The sequence below is a fragment of the Nicotiana tabacum genome, chromosome 3 (genome assembly GCF_000715075.1).
Source record: "Nicotiana tabacum cultivar K326 chromosome 3, ASM71507v2, whole genome shotgun sequence".
Taxonomy (NCBI): Eukaryota; Viridiplantae; Streptophyta; class Magnoliopsida; order Solanales; family Solanaceae; genus Nicotiana; species Nicotiana tabacum.
The window spans coordinates 85,343,345-85,357,347 of NC_134082.1; the positions used below are offsets into that span (position 1 = coordinate 85,343,345).

At 37.4% G+C, this 14,003-nt stretch overlaps 2 protein-coding genes and 1 non-coding gene across 6 annotated transcripts; 1 reads left to right on the forward strand and 2 right to left on the reverse strand.

Moving 5' to 3' along the window:
* Window positions 1–1,851: 1,851 nt before the first annotated feature.
* Window positions 1,852–1,925, reverse strand: TRNAN-GUU (transfer RNA asparagine (anticodon GUU)). Its single transcript has one exon. It is a non-coding gene; the product is annotated as a tRNA-Asn (tRNA).
* Window positions 1,926–2,019: 94 nt separating this feature from the next.
* LOC107776959 (protein RIK) lies at window positions 2,020–10,496 on the forward strand. Of its 3 annotated transcripts, none has more exons than XR_001646102.2 (12): window positions 2,020–2,263; window positions 3,442–3,658; window positions 4,073–4,171; window positions 4,279–4,313; window positions 4,395–4,470; window positions 5,234–5,329; window positions 5,406–5,492; window positions 6,012–6,105; window positions 6,253–6,370; window positions 6,522–7,044; window positions 8,517–9,551; window positions 9,936–10,496. XR_001646102.2 is itself a non-coding variant. In XM_016596918.2 (12 exons), exons 1-12 carry the CDS (start codon window positions 2,091–2,093, stop codon window positions 10,061–10,063), a joined length of 1,884 nt encoding a protein of 627 aa, XP_016452404.1. In that variant the 5' UTR covers window positions 2,023–2,090; the 3' UTR covers window positions 10,064–10,496. The 3 variants fall into 3 exon arrangements, 1 of the variants encoding a protein (XP_016452404.1); XR_001646103.2 differs by having other exon boundaries at window positions 8,590–9,551; XM_016596918.2 differs by having other exon boundaries at window positions 2,023–2,263; window positions 9,314–9,551.
* Window positions 10,497–10,897: 401 nt separating this feature from the next.
* LOC107776960 (glycine-rich RNA-binding protein 4, mitochondrial-like) lies at window positions 10,898–13,371 on the reverse strand. 2 transcript variants are annotated; one of them, XM_016596919.2, is made up of 5 exons: window positions 13,235–13,371; window positions 12,221–12,364; window positions 12,077–12,145; window positions 11,813–11,919; window positions 10,898–11,614 (listed from the first exon to the last, which is right to left on the reverse strand). In XM_016596919.2, the coding sequence occupies exons 2-5, from the start codon at window positions 12,354–12,356 to the stop codon at window positions 11,147–11,149; spliced, it is 780 nt and encodes a 259-aa protein (XP_016452405.1). In that variant the 5' UTR covers window positions 12,357–12,364; window positions 13,235–13,371; the 3' UTR covers window positions 10,898–11,146.
* Between the last annotated feature and the right edge of the window lie 632 nt (window positions 13,372–14,003).

Here is a 14,003-nt window from a genome sequence, read left to right on the forward strand (position 1 = left end):
TTAGAAAGAAAGATATCAAAAAATAAAATAATTCAACCAATAGATTAAACTATATATGTATATATTATTCTCTTATGGAAATTTTAACTTATGGAAATTTTAACTATAAAATAAAACTCATAAAGAAAGTTGGTGTAAGGATTCGAACCTTGTACCTCAAGGACAAAACCACCTTTATAGCTACCCTTCAACCATTAGGCCACCCAATGGTTGTGTGCATAATGTGGTGATTTAATGTGTTATATATATAACACAGTTAATTGGTTTTATACTGCGCTATATATAAAATGGTAACTTTTTTCTTTTTACACTTATTAATGTTACTTTTGTCCAAAAAGACAACATTTTGGTTTCGGACTCCATCTTCAAGACCTTCTAGATCAGACAAATCATCTACACCAACCTGCACCCCTTCTGTAAAATCAGCTTGCTCCCCATGTGAATCTTCAATAAATATATTATCACCCTCACCAACTTCTGGTCCACTAAAATAAATAGTTGGGGCCACACTGTCCACAACTACAACCTCATTAACAACTTGTGACACATATAAGTCCAATAGGTCACCATGTTCTAAGTCCTTAACTAGGTCTAATATTTTTAAATCAAAATCTACCAACTCAAAGTTATTGCTTTTTGAGTTTTTACAATATAGCCCTCTAACAGTATCATAACCAATTTTTTTGTGTAGTAAGACAATTCACACAATGAGAAATGGTCTTTGTCAATTGAAAAATTTTCCACACCTTTTTCACCAACATATGTAGGTACAAGGTCATTGATTAATGCCCCCCATAGTGAAGACAAAGTTACTATGAAATCAGACATAGAAATTACCCTGAACGAAAAGTCAAAAAAGGGACACAGTTACCTAAGAGAATATTCACACACATAATTAAAAAAAAAATCCTAATTTCTCTATTAATGAGAAAAACCCTTGAATACATCAAAACAAAGTAAGTAAGAGGAGAAACAATACCTCGAAAGTTGGGATAAAAATATTGTCACTAATCTGTCGGCACCACCACGAGTCGATAGTGAAAACTTAATAAAAACCCACGAGAATCAACATGAAAAGCACCAACTTAGACGAGGAATAGAGAGAATAACTTGATATTGCAGTGAAACCGAAACAAGAAGAAGTGAGATGAAATTGAACGGAGGAAATTTTCAATAAGTTTTTTAGGGCACAAAGTTGCCAGAGCCGAAGGTCAGGTTTTTCATTTTTTGAAAATGAGTTCCAATTTATTTTGGGATTTAATTTTATAAGGTGGACAATTTAATTACGTGGAAAAAGTTTAGTGGTTAAATTTAAGGTGTTAGAGGCAAGTGTAACACACACATATAATTTTTCTAAAAGTTTTTCTCAGATGGTCTAGAAAGTGTTTAATTGGCACATAAAAAGTTTAATTGAAGTGCCTGATAGGAACAACTCTATGTTTAGGTGTCTAAGTGACCAAAAATGCCAAATTTAAGGGCTCACTTATGTATTTTGCCTAAAATTAATCAGTTACACTCCGTATACTATGAAAATCCTACTCCAAGTGCAAAAAGTTTAGTGGTTAAATTTAAGGTGTTAGAGGCAAGTGTAACACACACATATAATTTTTCTAAAAGTTTTTCTCAGATGGTCTAGAAAGTGTTTAATTGGCACATAAAAAGTTTAATTGAAGTGCCTGATAGGAACAACTCTATGTTTAGGTGTCTAAGTGACCAAAAATGCCAAATTTAAGGGCTCACTTATGTATTTTGCCTAAAATTAATCAGTTACACTCCGTATACTATGAAAATCCTACTCCAAGTGCAAGCGGCATTTGCTTAAAACCGAAAAGAAAAAATAGGTATATGAAACGCTAGAAGGAGGGGTTGAACCTCCGACCTTGTGGTTAACAGCCACACGCTCTAACCAACTGAGCTATTCCAGCTTTCTTGTGTGATTAGATCATAATTTATTTGACAATGGGTAAATCTCTTAGCACGTGCATGTCACGAGATCCATATCCCTGGACGAGCAGCGCTCAGCATTTGGCCGTTCGCACCGAAATCCAAATGCAATGTGGAGTCTGGACGCCACAAATTCTTACACTTAGATGCGTCTGAAATCTTTGTTTGTGGGAAACTTATTCATTCTTCGCTCTGTTGAATCAAAAGAAGCATTGCAATCGAACGAACTAGAAATTTTGTCAGCAATGACGGAGGATAATTGCCCTAGAGTTTCATCTTCCGAATCTTTAGACTCCAATTCTTCATCCCCGAAGCAAAGGTGCATAAAGTTTTCGTCCTTATAATTTTATAATATCGAAGGCACTTCAATTGAGATCTAAGTTTCTCTTAATATCGTTGACTTAGGTAAAAAATTGAAACTTCACGTATTTATTAAATTTTGTTCCCCATCTCCTGAACATGTTTTTGATTGATTGTGTATACCTTCACCGTTTGGGATTTAGCCTAGCTGATTGAAATTTCGCATGATTGTGTCTACTTTTCCACGATAATCCTTTTGATGTATTATTGGCTCTATGAGATTGTCAATATCCTTTTAGTCTGATGCTAAGCTGGAAAAATTGGCATTAGTTATAAAATTGCAACTCTATAGGAACAACTGACATTGAGGTAATGGAAGTAGTAAAAAGGGTAGCCCGGTTCACTAAGCTCCCGCTACGCGCGGGATCCGGGAAGGGCCGAACCACAAGGGTCTATTGTACACAACTTTACCTTACATTTCTGTAAGAGGCTGTTTCCACGGCTCGAACCGCTGACCTCCTGGTCACATGACAACAACTTTACCAGTTACACCAAAGCTCCCCTTCAGGTAGTGGAAGTAATATTTTCAAATATACTTTCTAGGAGCGGTTTAACCTTTCAGAGATTTATTTGGAAAATATACAGAATTTCTGATACTTCTTATTTGTATTCGCATAATATTGGCATAATATGATTTAAGTAGACTAACGTGTTCAGTGAGTATTTGTATAGCCGACCAACTTGTTTAGGACTGAGGGATAGTAGCTGTTTTTGTTTTTTTTAGAGAAGCTGGTTTAACACAATAAGCATTAGTGGAATTGTTTGCATTATGCTGCAGAGGAGGAAAAAAAATAAGCATAAAAGTTTATATACTCAGGCCGAATAGAGCTGAATTGATATAGAGATTCGCATAACTGCCCCCATCTAGTTTAGGATTGAGTCATAGTTGAGATTCATGTCATAAATTGATTGGTTTTCTGTTGATGTATCTACAGTAACCCTCCTCTTTTTTTGCGCTTGGTACCGGCATGTGAGCACAAACAAGATGCGAAGCTCATACCTAAGAAATTATTTGATTGATTGGTAAATATTTGGGAAAAAATGTACCAAGTTCAATCATGTCGGCAACAACTTTATAGTCTAATAAGAAGTTCCACATAAACTCTTTTGGTGGTTTAACTTTTCAACATCTTCCAGGAAGAGGAGAAAGTGGGATCAGCCTGCGGAGACATTTGTTCCAGATGGAGTAGCAGTATCTGGGATTTTTCCATTGGCACACATGGGATCTTTTGCTGGTGTCCCATTACCTGGTGTAGCTCCAGTCTTAGGTGCTGCTTTTGTGAATCCTCTTACCGCTATTGGTGCTACTACAGTGCAGCAGCATCCTCTCATTGTTGCCCAAAAATTAATTCAAGTATGATTTATCGGAGAAGCTGCTGCTTAATCTTTTCTAGTTTGGAAGTTTTCCCCTATTACTTGAGAGTTGTCACCCACCTCTATTTGTTATTATCAATGTATTATTCACATATCACCCAACATGTGCTTCTCTTCCTTTTCCTTGGGCCGGACATTATTTCTGTTATCAGTAGCCTTTTCCCATTATCTGCCTCCTTATATCATTAATCAACACGTTCTCTGGTTCACTTTCCTGCTGCTGTCCTACTGCAAATCAGCAGTTAATGTGTTTGTTATGCGTCCTTTGAGTTTATATTGAATCTGCCATGCACTTTATGCCATTTTTCTGTTATCCTTCTACATACTGTTGTTTAACATCAGCTTTCTTTTTTGTTTGGGTCATTTCTGATTTTCCTATCATGAACTATTGCAGCCAAAAATTCAGGATGAGTTGATAGCAAGAGAAATTGTCATTAATGACGCTGATCCGGCTGTTCGTTACAGGCTCACAAAGCGCCAAACCCAGGAAGAGGTGAATATTTTTTTTATCTGTAATACTAAAGAGGAGTCGAGAAGCAAAAAGTGATTATATTAAGGTTATGCACATTATTTATTGATTAATTATCATTGTTTCTGCAGATTCAGAAGAGCTCGGGCGCTGTGGTTATAACTAGGTAGTACATCATGAAGTCTTATATTGCTCATTGTTTAGCTTTTATTTGCAGTGTAATACCTGTTTAACCTGGCTATTGCAGGGGTAGATACAGGCCTCCAAACGCACCATCTGATGGTGAAAAACCCCTCTACCTTCATATTTCTGCTGGGGCACATGTAAGCAATTTAGTTATTTGCTTTTAAGATGCACCATTTGGTTCAGGAAGATTGCTAATAAAGTTTTGTCCATCACTAAATTGCATAGATGAATCATTTTTCTGAGCATTTTAATTACTCAACACATTTGCCTATTGTTAACTTGTTTCTCTTAGTTTGGTTTCTGTGTTTTCCCGACCATTGAAGTGGTTACCATCAATATTCTTCTGCTTTATTCTCTAGCTAAGAGTTCATTTACTGCTAGGTTTTTTCCCGATTTATCCAATATATACTAATTACTACATATGGTTGGAGAATCTTGGAAATCTTTTCTCTTTTAAAGCAAAAGCTGTGGTGGAGCAGATCATATTCACATTTCTGAACCTTTCTATTTTTTATTTTTATTTTAATGTCTACAATTTTTATCTATCCATCCTAATTTAATGCTCTTGTTTGACTTGGCTAAGGTAGTGAGAGTTGAAAAGATAAAAGTTTAGAGTTAGAAGTCCACAAATTATTTTTGCTTTCTTAGGAACAAATTTAAAAAGATGTTGAGTAGAGAAATGTAAAAGGGGGCCTCGTTAACTTTCTGGTTATGTTGTATTTGATAAAACCCTTCCTCATATGGAAGTTGAACTTATCTTGGGTCACATTATGAAGAAATATTGACGTTCTTTGAAGTGGGACTTATCTCTGTAATCTATCATGTTTTTAATGTTTTGACCTCACTGTACTGTGTAAAGTTATTGTTACGGTGTATTTACAAGTACTATGGTTGATTCAGCTAGAAACAACACTGGAGAGGATTAAAGCAGTTGATCGTGCTGCCGCTATAGTGGAGGAAATGCTGAAGCAAGGTACTGTTAACAATGGATTGAAGGTAAGTAGTATCTGGTAAGGTTTGACAGGAGCTGATGCCAGAAAATTACTGTAACATCTAACTCTTTTACCATCAGGTCAATCATCTGCTTAGCACCTGTGTCTACCTGGGCTTTGAGGCTGATCCATCAGCAAATATTGCTGCTCGAATTCGTGGACCAAATGTGAGCTCCCTCTATCTAACTTTGCCTTTTTCCCCCTGGTTTGTTGAGTTATGGTGGTATGGTCGAGGGTTAACTGTTTTGGGAAATTTTCAATGGAGATCTCTCGCATAGTTAGCAACATAAAATGGCAGAACCTTTTATTGTATGATTTTTATCCATTTTCCTTTTCAATTTCTTTTCTCTATTTGTTGTGAGTTGCTTGCAAGTTCAGATATCGGGAAAGTACAACCAGTCTTTACTTCTCTATTATTGATCTGATGTTGGCATTGATTAATTATTGTCTCTCTTTATTGATCAGATTCTGGTCTGAGTAATTATATGATTGTTTCTTTCCAGTAGATTCTGTGTAATCTATTTCCCCACCCTGTTTTGGCATGCATTGATTCTTGATGTGCTCTTCTTAAATTTACTCTAATTTATAGAAAGCCAAGAGATTCTAATGTTCTGAGCTTTCTCTGACATCTCCGTCCATTTGGAGAGTTTTTCTTCTGTGCTGGTGGTTGGCTTTTGTAAGTGCAGGATCAGTATATAAATCACATTATAAATGAAACTGGATCGACTGTCTTGCTAAGAGGGCGTGGTTCGGGATATTCAGACGGAGGACAGGGTGAAGGTGCCTATTTGTTGATTTTTGAGGCAATGTTTTCCCATGCTCCGTAGTTAGCATGATAAGATCAGTTATCAACTATGCACCACTGGCCCTCGGGGGTTTCTTGGTTATAATAAAGATTCCTCTTGAATGTATTATTTTTATGTGCAGATGTGCACCAACCTCTGCATTTAATCATATCAAACAATAACAGTGCAAGTCTTGAGCGCGCAAAGCTTTTGGCAGAAAATCTTTTGGATACTATTTGTGCGGAGTGTGGTGCTTCTAGGTATGCATGTTTCTTTGAGTGTTTGAAATGTAATTGCAACATTTTAACTTTTTGTTCAGAAGAGGTTTATATGGTTGTTGTTTGGTATGATTCTGTTTCTTCTGTTGTTAGACATACCCGAATCCTCATTTTTGTGACTGTCATTGTGCAGAGTCTCTTCTTGTAAGGTTTATGGTGCTGTTCCCCCTCCACCACAACCGTTAGCCAGCAGTCAGAGTTCTGGAAGTGAATCAGAAGTCAATAGCATACCTGCAGCCAATGTAGCTGCACAGATTCTGAGCTCCACAACAGCAGCAGCAGTTCCCGTGACTGCAGCTGCAGGCGTGACTAATGTTGTTTCTCACAGTACATTGCCTCAACCTCAACCTGTAGGTTCTCTGAATCCTGTGCCATCTCAACCTCCCACCGGTTGCTATCCTCATCAATTAGTTACAAGCAGAACAAGCTATATTGGTTATGATGGTATATATCCACAAGTCACTCCTCTGCAGCAAGTTGCTTTGGCTCTTAGGAATTCTACTTCTCCAGTCACCGCCACAGTTGCTCCAGCTACAACAGGAGCAAGCATCACTTCACAGACAAGTATAGGTTCTGAGAAGGAGAAGCGTCCTGCACAGAAGCGTAAATTTCAGGAGCTGCCGGCTGCTGGAAAGGGCCAAGCAACTGTAAACCAGGTATGTGCTAAATCTCCTTGACCTATACTAAGGTATCTCTAGGCAATTGCCTTTAACTGGTTTTTGATGAGAAAATTATAAATGGTGAGGAAGAACACTGAAAGCAGTTCTTGTTATAATTTCTGGCAAAGGAATCTAGACTGGAGTATTCAGGGGTTCTTCTGTTATCGCTTTCTGCTCATTGAAGTACGCAATGGGGCACTGGCAGTGCAAAAATTGTTGCTCCAATGGCCTTTCTTTTGGATGAGGGCTAAAATGATACTTAGATGAATATGATTCAAAAAAAAAGGTTGATGATATATGAATAGTGGCACTATTACTATTTTTAGAAAAATTAATTTTGAACTTCTAATTCCAAAAGCTAATGGGTGCCATAGTAAGAACTAAAGGTTAAACCCGTAAAATTTATATCCTGGATCCAACCTTATCGTAATGGTGAACCCAACTTCCTAAAATCTTGGATCCACCTCTGAATATATAGATGACCATGCTTCTAGAAGTTTTAGATTCGTTGTAAGAAGAATAGAGATTGTAGGTTTTTGGCTTTTCGCTGATGTAACGTCCATATTTTGGTGTCCAACACAAACTTTGTGCTGCTGATTTACACACACAACTATAAACCCAGTGTAATCCCAGATCCCACAAGTGGAGTCTGGAAGGGTAGTGTGTACACAGACCTTACCCCCACCTTGAAGGTAGAGAGGCTGTTTCCGATAGACTCAAAAAAAAAGAAAAAAAAGAAAGGAAGTTTCCTTTAGTGGTTATGGCTGAGAGGTCACTGAAGTTGTATTGATTCCTATTCCTCATTTTGAGGGCCTCTTTGCCTACTTTCGAAACTCCTGTGGTTTCTCCAAAGTTATGCTGAAACTAACCTTTCATAAACGGTGGCATCATAGCAATAGCCTGTATATCTGCCTCGTTATATCATAAGTTATGTCCTTAATTATTTCTTACAGCTTGAGTGGTCTTCTGCGCAGTAGTATCCTGTTTATGTGATTGCATTTTAACTCAAACTAAATGGACTTGTCACGAAGTTTAGAATCCATCAGCTTTTATATGTCGAAAAATATTTTTCTTATTAATCTTAAGTCGACTTTAGTATAAGTTAGACCTTCTTATCTTGATTTTACTAGTCATTCTCCATCGTAGAGAGATAAAAGAAATTTTGTGATCCAAAAGAAAGAGTTGTTTTCCTCTAGCCAAATCAAGACAGAGAAGGGAGAATTTCTTCACTTCCTTCGTTTTCATTCCCTTAATTGCGTTGCATAGATAAAATTCAACAATATCTAATCAATAGAGTTGTCGGGGGGGGGAGAGATAAAAAGAACGGGACTTCTCCTTGGTTCTCACTTTAAATTTGTATCACATTGCTGTTCCAAATTGAGCATTTGAAATTCCTCAAATTTCCTTAACATTTTCAGATAAATGCATATATTTATTTCTGGTCTAACCTTTTCTACTTGATATTCCAGGTAATTTCTCTGACCTTGTATGAAGCTAACAGGCTGATAGTGGAACTCTGTTGGACCTTTGTATGTTTCACAGGATTCTGGGACATGGAGGCATGGGTTGCTGCGTGCTATTTCGGTTCTTTTTTATGGTGCCGATGCATAGAGACCATGCCCCTTTTGGTTTTGGCATTCTGTCAATTGTTTATAAACTAATTTGAAATGCACATTCTTAACCAATAACCAACTTTGCCTCTACTATTCAAAGGGTGATAAGACTGAGATCACATTACATTCTGCATGTGAGGCTTTCAAACAATTTCTTCTTCACTCTAAACAGAAAATGTTTTTGTTTTGGGCATCTGCAATATTTTCATTTTCCAAACATAATGATCTAAGCTCCTTGAAGGGGAGCCTTGGCGTAATTGGTAAAGTTGCTGCCATGTGACCAGGAGGTCACGGGTTCAAGCCGTGGAAACAAATGCAAGGTAAGGCTGCGTACGATAGATCCTTGTGGTCCGGCCCTTCCCCGGACTCCGCACATAGCGGGAGCTTGGTGCACCGGGCTGCCCATTAATGATCTAAGCTCCTTGTAGCAAGTGACAGAAGAAAAGTTAAGTTGCATATCCAACATTTGCAAGTTATTCAAGTGGAAATCAATAATTCTTAGGATCATACATTTATTTTAAACTTAGCTTGCTTGCTACTATACAAGTAAAAGAGTGTTCAAGTATGTTTTTGGAAAACTCAAAACTTTTACCTCCCTTTCCTGGAATTGATAAGTTTTATGGGTGGACTCCATCTCCCTCTTTGGTTGTCAGAATTCATTGCAGGGTTCAGAGCTCCCAACGCCTCAGGATCGAATGTTAGACGCAGGTTATCGATGCAACATTGGAGCGACTCCGAAAAAGTTGGTTCAGCCATTATCCAGTCCGATGCCACCGCCACCTCCTAGGATGATGCCTCCTCCACCACCACCACCACCAAAGTTTCATTCATCAACAGAGAAAGTGCATGCCAACAATGTAGCTCACAAAACACCATGTAAAATTGTTCCAGGTATTTGCTAGTACTCTAGCCTTTTGGTCTCAAGATTTAAATTAACTCTTGCTTGGCTTGTATACTAGTGAGACCTACAGACCTTCATCCCCCCCTTCCTTTTCTTGCATTTCTTGTTACTAAGGATGTGGTATGAAGGAAAACAAATGTTTTCCGATTTTTCCATGTCTGGTTGGTACGAAGGAAAACATTTTCTCTAGAAAAAAATCAGGGAAGTCACCTTCCCTGGTGGGAGTAGGGAAAACAAGTTTCATAAAGTAGCATTTGACTCTGATTTCCACCCTCCACCCTCCACCCTCGACTACTATCCTCACCTTCTCACACTGCCCTGCCCCTTACCCCATGCTGATTATTTAATGGTTTGATTCAATTTGTACATCTCAGATACTTTAGTCCAGCTAATGGAATATGGGGATGATGATGACGATGATGACACTGATGAAGCAATTGACAGACCTTTGAAAAGCAGCTCAAATGTGTTAGCAGCTCCGAAACCATTCTGGGCTGTTTAATAATGAGCATTGCACATCTCTTGAAAATTTTGGCAGCAGCTGAATGTTAACTGGACTGAATGATCGTTTCAATGTACCTGGAACTGGCTGGTGGATTTTCCTTGGCTGAGGATCATGTTTATTGTGAAATATTTAATATGTACCCCCACCCCCAACAACAAAAAAAAAAACCCAAAGAAAAAGACAAAGAAGCAAGGGGGGGACCAAAATGGGGAAAGAGGAAAAATAGAGAAGACTCTGTAGTATTGTGCCAAGTTGATATTAGATAGCAATTGATGTCCAACCCAAGAGGACTATGTATTTGTGGAGACTCCACAACCTTGTATTTCCATTATCCTTTCCTCCAGGAAGTCGAAACTAGAAATTCTTTGACGCTGTTGCTTGTAGTTTCAGTGTGAAAGTTTGAAGGAATTTTTCTCACCGAACAAAGAAATGGCTCCCATTTGTTGAACTGATTGTGTTTTTAGTAACAATAAGCAGCCATTGAAACTCGCATGTAATCAGCAAGTTCTGAGTGTCTAGAACTTTATCAACGTAAAAGTAACAAAACAGCTTGAAGATCCAAGTATGTGTTTAACTCTACCGACTGTAAAGTAAAGAAATACATCCACTTGTTAATTATGGGATGTAATCAATTTAACATGTACAACATCTATTTCTTGTTCAAATTTCAGATCGTACACCCCCAAATGCCTTAATCTCATTTTAGCGAAAAGGTCAATAAATGTACCACCAAGCAAACGCCTTTTTCTCATCTAATACAATCCCCTTCTATCATGATCATATAATCATACACTTTGCGAACACCACTAAGCATCTAAAGAAACGAAAGAGTAGCAAAAGATTAGCACTGCACAATGCTTAAAATCGGTATTTGGAGAGCTCCAAAATGAACACCGTTTGAAAAGAAAGAACAAAGATGGTAAAATAAGTTACAGTTTAATCCTACACATACATAAAACTAGATAAACTACGCAATCAGTAGCCTGCTGGAAATAGAATATACTTTTGTTGCCTCAACACATGTTCTGAACATGTACGTGCCGGAAGCGAAGTTCTTGAATGGCATGAAAGGACATATTATCAACCCCTGGAGTTGGCATAGCCATTTGGCTCATCATCGTCATCCCTGTAACTTCCTTCAGCACCCGGTGTGAAATCACTGTTTACAGATTCAGTCCCTTGGTCTGCACTAAGCTGTTCTTCGACGCCATTGTTCACCATACCCTGAGTGAAATCAGCATTGTAATTTCCACTATTCCCACCACCATATCCACCGCCAAAACTGCCTTGTCTGACACCTCCAGCATCATTGCCACCTTCACCATTACCATACCGCACTCCTCCACCATAGTTGCCACCACCTGTAGGATAACTGTTGTTGGAACCGTAGTTACCACCACCTCCATAATTGCTGGATGCATAACCTCCAGCACCTGCAAAACTTCCATCTCCCCCACCATATCCGCCACCGCTACCATAACCACCCCCAAAACTGCCACGAAGCTTTTCTGTGGCATAATTAACCCTTATCTGTCTCCCATGGAGATCCTGAAAAGTTAAATAAGAAATATCAGCTAGTTCGAAAAAATTCATCTCATTTGACTGAAGAAATAGACAAAAGCAATTTGGTGACAATATAAAAGAAAGGCACCAAAAAGTGAAGGTGAATAAAAAAGCTGAAGGCGTTTGTCATTCTTCAAGAATAACTCTCACCAGCAGTTCAGAAAGAAACCTGGACATAATTACCTGGCCATCCAAGGCAGTCAATGCACTTGCGGCTTCTTCAGTTGACGTAAAACTAACAAAGCCAAATCCTCTGGATCTTCCGGTGTCACGGTCCATAATAACTCTAGCTGCACGAACGATAGATATTATCCTTTCTTCAATTTCAGTGATATATATTCTAATTTGTTCAGAACACAAATTAATTTCATAGGCTCTGGTGAACCACACTTATGGAGTCCACTGCACAATTTTAAATTAACAGAGGTAAAGTCATAAGACAAATACCTTCAATCACTTCACCATGTTGTGAGAATGCCTCTTTCAGAGAGGTTTCATCAGTGCCCCATGAGAGACCTGCAGTCAATAGTTGACAATTATAGAGCAACAAAAAGAACATAGCAACTACAACGGGGAACAAAATCCTTTTACCTCCAACAAAAAGCTTTGAAGAAGACATGCTTCTTATAGCCTGGTAAAGTGATGTTCTAGAGGCACACAGTTCCAAGTTCGCGTGCCTGCTTACAATCTGTTTAAGCATATTTCCAATTTTATTGACAAAAGCCATCTTTAAACCTATGAAAAAAACAGAACACCAAGAGTCAGTATTAAACATCAACATTAAAATAAGCATTAAGATGTTAGATACAGAAGAAATTTTTGGTCGTTGAATCAATTCCATTTCCACCATAAACTGCTGAAAGGCACTAGATATTTTGAACCAGTGCAAAAAAGAAAAAGAATGAATCTTTACTTTTCTCTAAGTTCATATTCCTTTCGTCCCAATTTATATGACAGTCTTTCCATTTTGGAACGTCCCAAAATATGTGATCCATCCCATTAAAAACATTATTCAATACAATTTTCACAACTTCAAGAATTCAAATTCATTCTGATATCAAACACCTTCAGATTAAATTCTCAACCATTATTTCGATATTTTCTTCCACTTGCAAGAATATCATAACTAGTTCAAAGTAACATGTTCAGTCAAGGACAATCATATAAAAGGGAACACATATCAAATATTCCACATTTTTCATACAACTAAAAGCAGGAAATCACTAAAATAAACGGGTCATGAACTAATCATTGTATCAATAAAAAAATCCACCAATCCCCACCAACAAAACAATTAAAAAAATGACCTTTTTAGTAGCAACAATCCGCATCCAAATAGGCTCACTATTGATATCCAAAATGAGAATTTTCAATCGAGAGGAGCTGGCATAACTAGTTAAAAAGGATCATATAAAAAGTGAAAAAATCCAAAACCAAGACTTATTGTAGTAAACTAGTACTGGTGTTCAAGAAACAGAATGGAAATGGCTAAAACCCTAACCTTTTGACTAAAACTAAACAACTGTGGCAACAAATTGAAATAATAACAATCTATGTAACAGGAGACAGATATATAGGAGGAATTTTGCAGAAGAAAAAACGTACCTTTGTTGTGTTGATGAGAACTTTTCCTTAAACCCGAGCTCAGTCAGTACTCAGTAGTAGTAGGGTTTTAGAAGTTTGTGGGTATAAATAAATATTGTAAAATATCTTGGCCTTACGATTACAATTAGAAAGTCCATGGCCGTTGATGAAAGAGAGTGTACACGTGGCGGTTATCGACAGAACATTGGATTAATTGGAAAAAAAAGAAAAATCACTCCCTATATTTCAATTTATTTAAGCACATGTGTTCTTAAAATCACATGTTACGTTAAAACACATAGGTTCTACTTCAAACTTCCTTCCACCAGCTCCTAGTGAACCAGAACGAGTTGGCGAGAGAGAGACCAAAGACTGATTTGTGTTCCTTTTTTTTTGGATCGCAATTAAGAATGATCAATAAAATTCCCTTATTTTTTCATTTTGACATTGGAGATGCTTCACTTTTTTTTTTTTAAATTGTTAATAGCAGAATAGATTTTACCTTCAATTTGTTAGAAAAATATAGATTTGGGAACAAGAAAAATCGACAGTAATTAATCCTTGTCCTAAAGGAATTCAAAACCGCACCATCTTGCTGCATGGATTTGTGGTATAATGAATTTAAGTTACAAGATATTTTTACGCACTTCACGCGTCTTAAAGATAATTTATATGCTCTTAACTTGTCTTAAAGATAATTTTTACGTACTTAACCAGTCAATAAATTTTTCAATGAGTAATTGCATCGAAATTTTTAAATCAAACTACGCAATATTTAGCTAAGCAATTA

Bases quoted from the DNA above. Each gene is read 5' to 3' on its own strand.
- LOC107776959 (XM_016596918.2), top strand. From the start codon at position 2,091: ATGCGTCTGAAATCTTTGTTTGTGGGAAACTTATTCATTCTTCGCTCT. The intron at 3,659-4,072 runs GTATGATTTATC...GAACTATTGCAG, and splicing joins TTGCCCAAAAATTAATTCAA to CCAAAAATTCAGGATGAGTT. The intron at 4,172-4,278 runs GTGAATATTTTT...TTGTTTCTGCAG, and splicing joins AGCGCCAAACCCAGGAAGAG to ATTCAGAAGAGCTCGGGCGC.
- LOC107776960 (XM_016596919.2), bottom strand. From the start codon at position 12,356: ATGGCTTTTGTCAATAAAATTGGAAATATGCTTAAACAGATTGTAAGC. The intron at 11,920-12,076 runs GTATTTGTCTTA...TCGTTCGTGCAG, and splicing joins ACATGGTGAAGTGATTGAAG to CTAGAGTTATTATGGACCGT. The intron at 11,615-11,812 runs GTAATTATGTCC...TTAACTTTTCAG, and splicing joins TGACTGCCTTGGATGGCCAG to GATCTCCATGGGAGACAGAT.